At 39.3% G+C, this 11650-nt stretch overlaps 1 protein-coding gene across 1 annotated transcript; it reads left to right on the top strand.

Annotated features, from left to right (window-relative positions):
- Positions 1–9699: 9699 nt before the first annotated feature.
- Positions 9700–10585, top strand: LOC141588300 (uncharacterized). The gene is made up of 4 exons (XM_074409748.1): positions 9700–9720; positions 9935–10015; positions 10108–10191; positions 10289–10585. Exons 1-4 carry the CDS (start codon positions 9700–9702, stop codon positions 10583–10585), a joined length of 483 nt encoding a protein of 160 aa, XP_074265849.1.
- The last annotated feature ends 1065 nt before the right edge of the window (positions 10586–11650 follow it).

Genomic DNA, 11650 nt, shown 5'->3' with positions numbered 1-11650 from the left:
TTCTCCCCTGTGATCTGGGAAACCCCTGCCTTCACCAAGGACAAACTAAAGCTAGCAATCCTAGCAGAAGCCCTGGTGGCTGCACGACGAGGCCCTAAATCAGCAATATAAACACATGTCCAACACATGAAACAGTAAGACAAAAGAAAGCAAAAACTTACTCCCTGACGAAGAAGCTCCTGAAGCCTTAGCACTCTTTACTGGCTTATACGTACTCAATTTGGCCTTCTTAAAACGAGGCATAAAGGCTTGCCCCGCAGGCAGCAGGCCACGCCCTCTCCTCTTCGAGCAACGCCATGAATGCTGCTATTCGGTCACCGACCCTCAAAGATCGTGGATTATTCACCCAGTCATTTACTACAAGAAACAAAGGCAAAGTAAGTAAATTTCCCAAAATATATCACTGCCAAACCAAAATACAATAGAATAGAAAGTTACCTCCTTCAACAGCTGGATAGTTGAGATAGTCCAGATCAGGGGCAATTGAATCAGCCTTGATAAACATATAGGTTTGAGCCCATCCCTTATCATCCCCTGAATCAAAGTTGGTAATCAGGTGAGCCATCTTCGACCTGACTCGAAGGTTAAACCGTCCAGTAGAATGACTCTTCAGGTGATAGACATTCTTGAAGTCATCCAGGGTAATAACCAACTTATGCTTAGAACACAAGTGCTCAACTGAAAGAACGATCTTCCAGACCATTGGCATAAGTTGAAACGGGGGAACCTTGATAGCCCTGATCACCTCAGTCATGAAAGGAGAAAGGGGAAGCTGACATCCACCCCTGAATTCCCATTCAAAAATACAGAACCAGCCTGGACTACCCCAATTAGCCCTGACTGGACCACTCTCAGGAATCCAAACTTCAGCCCCACTGGGAATAGGGCCCTTACCCTTTATATAATGCTCAAAAGTCGGTTTTAGCTGATTGGCTTCATGGAAAGAAGCTGCCATTGCCTTAACAGGAGTATATTCAACCCCCTTACATGACATGGATAGAATCTCTGGGGCAGCAACAACTTCCACCACATCATCCTCAGGAATAACATCAGGAACTTTCTCACTCTCAGCAGGAACCATTTCTACCTCAACAGGAACTTTCTCAGCCTCTGCAGAAGCCTTGGAAGCTGCCGTATTTCTTCTACCACCAGCCATATTTTATTTTTTCCTGAAGAACGATTTTTTGCAAAGAGGGAATTTTGAGAGAAAGAAGAAATTTGGAGATTGGAATATGAAAACAAAATGCTGCAAGGCAAGGTATTTATAGCCGCAAATCTAAAAACGGCTAGAAAACAAGTGGTTGAGGTTAATCATGACTCTCCTAGGGTTTTGTGAACCTACCCTATTTATGATAAATAGCACAAGAAGCTGAATCAAGCATAAACTCTGATCCGATAAAAGATTCCTGCACAATTCTTTACCTGGCCCAAATTTTTATCTCCTTATTCCTGGCCAGACCCAATAATGGAATAAGCAGATAAGGGGCAATTGTTGGGCCCAGAATTATCTTGCCTGAGCTGACAGAGGCCAAGCAATAACCAAAACCAAGTTCCAAGCTAAAGACACCTGAAACCATGTATTTATCAATTATGGATAGGCACCAAACATGAGTTGATGTAAGGCAGGCAATATCTAACCAGCAGCCTGAAAGGAGAACACGTCAGGTATAAAACAAACGTTGAACAAGCATGGCAGGCAACAACCAAGCAGTTTATATATGCTCCCTACAAATGAGGAAGACCAATTCAGAAGGAAAAGATATGGAGAATAGTCAAAAGCAACGGCTAGATAAATGGCAACCACCTCCGGGTAAATAGGGCACAAGCCCTATTTACCAGGAAACCCTAAACGGCAGAAAAGGGACTTGGAGAACGAGTATAAATGCAAGAGAAGACAAAATCAGAAAGGACAATCAACACACTCTCACTCTCACTTTTACTCTTGTATTCTTAAGCAATATAATTTTGCCTGTCGCGCCTGATATATCAACACTCTGTTAGACTATCTAAAATCTTAGTAACAATCACTCCTGGCTTGGTGCCCGTGGTTTTTTCCCTTATTCTCAGGGTTTTTCCACGTATAAAATCTTTGTGTCCTTATTTATTATTTGTTCTTTCACTTCAACTATACTAGTCAGGCAAGTTATTTGAGTTAGATCACCCTACTTATACACCCCTGGCAGGGCATTCTTATTCAGTAAAATCCCTGCCAAAACAATTATCTTCTCCAGACATCTTTGCCGCCATTTGCTAGTTTGAGATCTCTTCTCGAGGTATGATGATTCGGAGAGCGAAACCAAGACCCTATCATCGTTCGAACCGAGCACTAGGCTATGGGCGATTTTATTTTGGACTGTGGTTGAGACTCAAAAGATGTTTGAGGATAAAGGACGGGTGGCGTCTTGAAAGAGAAGCCCCCAGAGTGAGAAGACTGGAATTTGGCAAAAGGAAGAATGGGCGACGTCTTAAGGAAGAAGCCCCCAATAAAGAGGTATAAGATTAATTTTTGCAGCTGGGTGGGCTGCTTTTGAGGATTGATGTTGATGGTTGAGATTGAAACGGGTGTGCGGTTGTGTCCTTGTTGGGGGACTGCCTACGTATTCGCATGTTTGCGAAATCAAACCAGATCGTAGTTCTGAGCTGGTTATTGAGGATTGAAATTGGAAATGTTGTGAAAGGAGTATGCGGTTGTGTCCTTGTAATAGGACTGCCTATGTATTCGCGTGTTTGAAAAATCAAACCAGATCGTAGTTCTGCGTGTGTGTGTGCAATGGGTTGCAAATTGAAGGTGTGAAAATTGAATGTGTGTGGGGGTGTGATTGTGTCCTAGTAATAGAACTGCCTACGTATTCGCGTGTGTGCGAAATCAAACCAGATCGTAGTTATGAATGTGTGTGCCTAAGCGAGTTGTTAGGACCTTAAGTGATTTTGAGGTGTATGGTTGTGTCCTTGAAGGACTGCCTACGTATTCACGTGAAGTGAAATCAAACCAGATCGTAGTTTAGAATCACTACTACAAATACAGGCAACCACAACGGCCCTTTAACAACGCTTATTCACGAAAATCATCAAAACACGTTGTAGAATTTATTCCGCGAATTTTACCAAACTTAATTACAACGGTTATGTGTTGTTAGCCGTTGTTATTTGTTTTAACAACGGGTCATACTTAAACAACCGTTGTTAATGAAAAAACTAATAACAACGGTTAAATTTTAACCGTTGTTAATGGTTTGGCGCCAAATTAGTGAAAAGTAATCACAACGGTTATATTAGAACCCGTTTTTAATACTTTTTAACAACGGTTGTAGACTCAATAACCGTTGTTATTAATATTATGAAAGTCTTAAGAACAACATATTTCTTTATTCTGCTATACGCTACAAACACAAACACAAGCTAATACTGCTACTATATCATCCTCCATTCCTCCCTGATCGTCTCTCTGTCTTCATCTCCGTCACTGTTGTCACGTCTTCTCTCCCTCATCGCGCGTGTTTCTCAATCAGGTATATATATGTTTCTTAGCAACGCTTATAGATATAGGATTTTTGGGTTATTATCTAATTTGTTGATAATTTAGCTTAATTGCTTTCCTGAATTTCGTTTATTTGTTTGCCTATTATTGGATTTTCTGAATTAGTTGCCTATTATTACGAATGTAGAATAATGACTCGAACTTGGATGATTGATGCAAATATGAGTGACCGCACCTACAAGGATGGTTTACCTGAATTTTATGAATTCGTTTCGAACAATTTGAAAGGTTCTTCTAGTATTGCATGTCCTTGTGAAAGATGTGGTAATATTAGCTATATGGCTTTTCCGGACGTTAAAATATACCTAGAAAAGTGGAGATTTAGTCGATCCTATACACTTTGGATTTTTCATGGGGAATCATTAGAGGAAGAGAGTAACTCTGAAGAAGATGATGTTGAGGTACACGAAAGGCTAACTGATGATCCTGAGTTTGCCGAGTTTTTTGAGTTGGAAGAGTTGGAAGTAGAGAAGTTGAATGTTGGGTCTATAGATAATGAAGAGAATGATGATGAGTCCATTGCTTTTGAAGATGTAGGTGATGACACTAGTAATTGGGATGACCTTAACAACATGTATGAGAAGTTGTGTGAGTCTCAAGCACCTCTCGTATCCTCCGGGTTGTAAGTTCACAAAAATGTCGTTTGTGGTGAAGTTGTATAATATCAAGGGGGCAAATGGGGTGAGTGACACGTGTTTCACTAGTTTTTTAGCCTTGATAAAGGAGTTGCTTCCAGATGGTAATGTTCTACCCGTTAAGACATATGAGGCGAAAAAACTAATAAGAGGAGTGGGTATGAAATATGAGAAAATACATGCATGTCCAAATGATTGCATATTGTATCGGAAATTATATCAAAACTTAACCAATTGCCCTAAATGTTTGGAGTGGCGTTATAAGGATAAGGAAGGGATCCCCGCTAAGGTGTTGTGGTATTTTCCATTGATACCAAGAGTCATAAGGATTTATGCGAATCCCGATGATGCAAAAATGTTGACTTGGCATGAAACAGGAAGAATAAATGATGGAAAGCTAAGACACCCGTCAGATGGTAAGCAATGGAAATCGTTCGACGCTAAGTATCCCGAGTTCGGCAATGAACCTAGAAACTTACGTCTAGCGCTGTCCACCGATGGAATGAACCCACACGGAAACATGAGTAGCCAACATAGTACTTGGCGAGTGTGTTGGCTATTTATAACTTACCTCCATATGTGTGCATGAAAAGAAAGTATTTGATGTTGTCGTTGTTAATTTCAGGCCCTAAACAACCTGGAAATGATATAGATGTATATTTGGAACCTCTTCTAGATGATTTGCGATTGTTGTGGGATAGTGGGATAGAAGTATTTGATGCATATAAGAACGAAACTTTCAATTTGAGAGCGATGTTATTGTGTACAATAACCGACTATCCGCTTATGGCGACCTTTAAGGCACACGAGTTCATGGGAAAGAGGCTTGTCCATTGTGTGGGGAGGCTATCGAGTCTGAATACTTGAAGTCTTCTCGTAAGTATGTGTATATAGGAAATAGGAGGTTCTTGTCTCATGACCATTGTTATCGCAAGATGCTGAAAGCATTCAATGGAAGACAAGAACTTCGTCAACCTCCTAGAATTTTGAGTGGGCATGAAGTTTATCAAAAAGTAAAGCATATTGAGATAGATTATGGGAAGAAGAGCGGCTCTAAATTGTCTACTCGTGGGTATAAGAAAAGATCCATATTTTTTGATAAACTTCCATATTGGCCGACTGGAGGTCGAGCATTGCCTCGATTTCATGCACATTGAGAAAAATGGCCGTGATAATATTATCAATACCCTTCTGAATGTTCCTGGTAAAACAAAGGATAACGCCGCAACTAGGGAAGATATGAAAATGATGGGTATTAGGCTAGAGTTGGCACCACAGAAGAGAGGTAATCGTACATTTTTACCGCCAGCATCTTTTACCCTTTCACGGAATGAGAGAAAAGAGTTATGTGCATGCTTGAATGGAATTAAAGTGCCACATGGTTATTCGTCGAACATCAAAAGCCTAGTGTCGATGCAAGACCTAAAACTCACCCGGTTAAAGTCACATGATTGTCACACTTTGATGCAACAATTACTACCTGTGGCTATTCGTTCCATTTTACCTGAAAAGGTAAGATATGCTATAACTAGATTCTGTCTCTTCTTCCATCCATATGCGAAAAGTCATCGATCCCGATGACGCGATTCATTGCGGGACCTCGTTGTAACCTCTCTTTGTCGGTTGGAAATGTATTTTCCACCCTCTTTCTTCACTATCATGATTCATCCGACCATTCACTTGGTTAGGGAGATTTTGTACCTTGGGCCCGTGTACTTGAGATACCAGAATCCTTTCGAAAGATTGATGAAAGTCTACAAGGACTATACATCTAATCGGTATCGTCCGGGAAGGTTGTATTGCTTTGAACGCTATTTTAGACGAAGCTCTTTCATATTGTTACGCTCATCTCTCCCCTAAGGAGTTGATTGGCGTTCCTAAGAATCGTCATAGTGATTGGATGACCGTAAAAGGTATTAGGGGCCGGGTTGAAAAAATTGTGACACGTGAAATGTTGCATTTAGCACACATGTATGTGCTATACAACGAAGATGAGGTGCAACCTTATATTCAACAACACAAAGATGAGCTCAAATACGATCACCAAAACAAGACCGAGAAGTGGATTGCGAACGAGCATACGAAGACGTTTCCGCAGTGGTTTAGGAATATTGTCTTACGATGTATCGCTCAAACCGGTGATGACATCTCTCCTAGGTTACTACGTCTTGGTTTAGGTCCAAATGCCAGGGTCACCTTTTACAACAGTTTTGCCATTAATGGATATACTTTTTACACCCGCGAGCAAGATGAGGTGAGCACAATGCAAAATAGTGGTGTGAGTTCTGAATTTGAGGCAATGCACTTTGCTACTTCAAAAGATAAAAAGCCTATTTGGGGAAAATGCCTTTATTATGGTGTTATTCAAGAAATATTGGTACTAGATTACATTGATTTCACAATGCCTTTGTTTCGATGTAACTGGGTTGATAACAACATCCATTGTGTCCGAAAGGATAAGATGGGATTTACGTTGGTCAATCTGGGTAAGGTTGGCAATAATAAGGATGATCCTTTCATAATGGCATCCCAAGCTAAACAAGTGTTCTATGTCACCGATCCTATGGATAAGAAGTGGTCTTTATCGCTCGTCTATAAGGAAAAGAAGGAGTAGTCCATCCGATAATGGTGATGATGATCAGGATGTCATTTTTGAGGGAATGGATCAGTCTACCACTGTATCTTATTTCGACGATGTTGACACTGATCATGAGGACACTGAAAGCATCTATATGCGTGATGACCATGGTGAAGGTATTTGGGTTAACGAAGAAACTATGACATCCAAGAAACGTCCCCGATCCTGAGAATAGTTCATCAGGACACAGTATGCATGCATGCTGGTGTTGTCTTATTTTCTTGATCTTATTATTAGATGTGGTATATTTTAACCGTTGTAATAAAGTTTTGACAACGGTTGACTTTTATTGACCCGTTGTTATTAACATATAACAACGGTTCTTCTTTGAGCACCCGTTGTCAATAGTTTGTCTTAATAAAACACTAATATAGAAACCCATACAGCATGCCATACACAAACACACACAACATTATTATTAGTTCAACCGTTGGTATCCTGAGTTAATTCTTCTCTCTTCCTCGCTTTTTACATTCTCGCGCGCCGCCGTCGCCGATTTCAAGCCCGATTCCGTTGCCTTCCCTTATCATCCTGCTCGTTCTCTTTATCATCATCATCAACAGGTATGTTCACTTTAATTTTGTGTGTCGTCATTAGGGTTTTAGGACGATCATCTTGTTTCTTTTTCATGCATCTGTTTGTTTTTCGTCTTCTTTGTTATCTTTATCATCCCGCATCATCTACTTTATTCCTCTTATCAGGGTTTAGGATTTTAGAAGCTCAATCTGTTGTTTTAAATTTTCATTCCTATTAGGGTTTAGGGTTTTAGATAATACTCTGCATGTACGTTGTTAAGTTGTTCATTTCCTATATCATTCATATTTGGGTTTTAGGATTATCATGGGTCAAAAACGTAAAAGAAGTCAAAAGAATAATGATGAGCCTGGTGATAATAAGCCTGGTGAGAGGGGTGCTACGAAGTGCAAGAAAGTCCTTGCGGCTATAGCCGCTAAACTAAGCAGTAGTTCGAATAACATGGAGTGAGAAGGGTTTCCCTCTCGGTCCAAATGCGGGTCTTTTCTCCAGTTGGATTGGTGCTTGCACAAGACAGTTTGTGCCTATCCATTTAGATGATGTTAGAACTTTGAATCCAAAATTGGCGGAGTTATACTTGGCTCGTATAAAGGAAGGCTTTATTATACCCGATATAAGCCATGATGAGTATTTAATGCATAAGGCGGGATGTCCACGGGCAGTGGAAGTGTGGCGTTGCTAGGGATTGGTTGTATGTGGACAAGGCAACGGGGAGATGCGTAAGAGCCCACCGGAAAACAAGTGTCCCACCATCAAGCAAGAAGAATGGGATCTTTTCAAAAAGATGAGAACTACTGAGAAGTTTCGGGTTAAATATCCTCGCCTTTTAACGATTTACCTATCAATTTTTTAATTAATGAGTCCTTTATATAATCTTTTTATTATCTCATCTACTTGCGCTTTTATATAATTATTTGAAGGCCGTTAGCAAAAGAAATCGTGCTAACATTTCATGCAAGAAGGGGAAATTCTATGGTTCTCGAGGCGATTCTGAGAAAGATAGAAGAGGACCTCGTAAGTAGCATGCATTATTGCCCTGTTAGACTTTATTTTTTTAATCACACTTGGACTTGCATTGATACACATTTACGTGTATAAATATTACCATGTTAATGTGTAGGTGGCAAAGGGAGTGAAAGAGGTGGATCGGCATGTAACTTATAAACATGGGCACACGCCTAAAGGATCCCGGTCGTCGCATGACAAATATGATGAGGAAGTTTTGGCCAACATAGTAAGCATTATTTTATTAAGACGAGTTCATTACTAACTTTATTATTTTAGTCACAAATATAATTTGAAGTTTATTTAATATATTATAGGATAACGTATTGAAAGAGGTAGAAGAAGGGAAATTCACTCCCAGTGGTCGTAATGACGTTCTTGCTAGAGCGATCGGCCGACCCGAACATCCAAATCGTTTGAGGGGCGTCCCGTTACAGGTTGGAGTAACGAAATATTATGGGAAAACTGCCCAGATAAAGAAGAAAAGGAAGACTAAGTCTGAGAACGCTGACATGGTAACATTTATTCTATTATTTTCATTTAAGTTCAATTCACATGTTATTGTTGGGTTAAAAATTGCTTGACACATTACATTCTTGGCAAGCGACTTGATTAATGGCATCCGTACTACTAAAGTCGAATCTTTGGAGGTAAGCTTTCCAAAGAAGAAGTGAAGATGATGGAGGATGTCATTTCTAAAGGGGTAATAATAAGGTACAACAGATTGGTGAAGAGGCCGCTACTACCTTGGCAATACATGAGAAGGAAGTATCGGTCAACGAGATTCAGAAAGATCAGGTACCTAATGCTTCGAAGTTGTAACAACTAAAGCCGATCAGGTACCTAATACTTCCTTATTTTTCTTTTGTTTTTTTTTTTGGGTAAGATCGGGGGTGTGTTCACTGCCAACTTCTGACATGGTTAATTTTATTAGGTAAATAATGGGTCTGAAAAGGAGATTCAACTTGAGAAGACGGTGATGGAAAACAGATACATCCCCTTCAAGTCGGTTCCTGTTTTAAGTAAGGTATGCATGAAGTGTTTAATTAGTTAAATTTATATGAATGCTTTGAAGTTTGTGCAAAAATCGGCCGAGACAGAAAAGCGTTTTTGCAAAATCTTTTGAATTTTGAAGCGTTTTTGCAAAGATATAATAATGTATGTGTATATTCTTCAGCCGTAAACAAGAGGCCGATTATTCTTGCGACCCTAATAGAATCGAAAAGCCACATGTGCGTGTTGGCCGGGTCTCGTAGAAAACAAATCTGCAGCGCGAAAAAATCGTAGTTCATGGCGAAAAACTTTTGCCGAATCATAGAATAGTAGAGATAACTACATCAATCCAGGCCATGAAAACTTTCAACCGCTGTGTCCCAGATTCGTGACGACATTACCATTCTGGGAGATGCGCTTGGAAGTTTCATCCAATGGCCTGATACTCACATCTACTTGGCGAAGATATCTCCGCCGCCTGAGCAGCGGAAAGCAGTTGGGGTTAGAAGAAATACCTTTATATATATGTTACATTTTTAATTGTTGAATGTTTTTATATGTTAACATTATATGTTATTTTTTTTTTTGTAGGGAACAAAAAAGGCGGCTTTGGCGGATAAGCCTAAGTCCACAGACATGCCAACGACCTCGTCGAGACAACAACTTGATGAGGTATTTAATTAACTTCTCCATTTTTTTAAAAACCTTGCTCCCTTTATTTATATTTTGTCTGTATTTATAAGAAGCATGGTAATTTTGTGTAGGGGACAAAAAAGAGTGATAAGCCTAAGTCCCCACCAGTCTTACCTGCTTCTACTACCTCATCATTGAAAGAGCAGGTTGACGAGGTATTTAATTAAGTACGCTTTTATTTTTATTACTCCAACTGCTAGGATATGTTACCTTTGGATTTTTTATTATTTTAATTATCTACTACATGTGTAGGCTGGTGGTAGTAGCACAAAATCAAAGACTCATTCTTTCCCGGACCTGAAAGTTAGGAGTTTAAACTCCACAAAATATAAAGGGAAGGATTACATGCAAAAAGTAAGAACGGTGACGATGATGAGACTGCATGAGGAGGCTAGCCTTCGCATAGCCACCGAGCAATTGATAATTATTCCGCTCGAGGAGGATATTCTAGGGGCTGAGCGCCAAGCGCTTATATCATGGGATCTGCTAGCCGTATGGGCTGGCCTAGACCAGATTGATGTATCACACATATTTGTTTGGATGAAGTAAGTTTCTTAATAAATAATTTCATAGTCTAATATTCTGACTACTAGATAGTGTTTTAAATACCGGAATTAATACCGTAATAATGTAGGATATTGAAATTGAGAGTGATCCCCGAGAAGAAAATTCCATCCGATCTATACAGTTCCTGTGCCCCTATGTTTTATCTTTATTTATTCCGGATTTCTCGTTCGAACAACGGGTAGATTATATTGCTCAAAGAATTGGCGACAACCAAGAAGCCGATTTTTGGCGCTTATAATGAAAAAGGGTAATAAACAAATTAATATTACGTTTCCCCCTACAATTGCATTTTCATACCTAATATATGTACTTGTTAATAATGATGATGTCTCTTGATGTAGGACTCATTGGGTGCTAGCAGCCATCATGCCGACAAGGAATAAAGTTTTTTGGTTGGACTCTTTACATAATCAACCAAACGAGACTTTTAAGCACTTGATTAATATGTAAGTTTATAATACTGATTTATTTATAATAACATTTTCATTTTTTATTTATAGAAAAAAGTTCTTTCATATTTTTGCCCCTAAAAAAATTAGTTTCTGCCTCCTTTTTTATTTTTTAAAAAAAGGGCCTTTAAGAAGAAAAGAGCAAACCAAATAGGATCAACCCACGGAAGATTCTGATGTTGGCCCTGATTTTATTACGATAACAGGGGTACGTGCTCAAATACAATAACATTAAGTGCAAAATCTGTGTTTAATACTAATACAATACCTAAAGTTCAAGATTCTGATGTGAGCCTTCTCTCGTCTGTTTTTTTTATGTAATAATAGGCCCCTCGCCAAAATGGATAGCATACAATGTGGATACTACGCTTGTCGGTTCATGTTGGAGATTATTAGGCGAAGATATCTCGTTATTCCAGATAAGGTTAGTAATAATTTAAACATGTGTTTATTACTTTTTTTTTAAATTAGAGCTAATGTTGTCTTGCTTGCTGCTATATATATATACCATGATGTTGCTAATGTTGTCTTGCTTGCTGCTATATATACCATAATGTCTTCTCTTTGTTTTTTCCGCAGTATGCAATCAACCCGTCAC

This window comes from Silene latifolia, chromosome 6 (genome assembly GCF_048544455.1).
Source record: "Silene latifolia isolate original U9 population chromosome 6, ASM4854445v1, whole genome shotgun sequence".
NCBI lineage: Eukaryota > Viridiplantae > Streptophyta > Magnoliopsida > Caryophyllales > Caryophyllaceae > Silene > Silene latifolia.
This window is presented reverse-complemented; position numbering and strand designations above follow the sequence as displayed.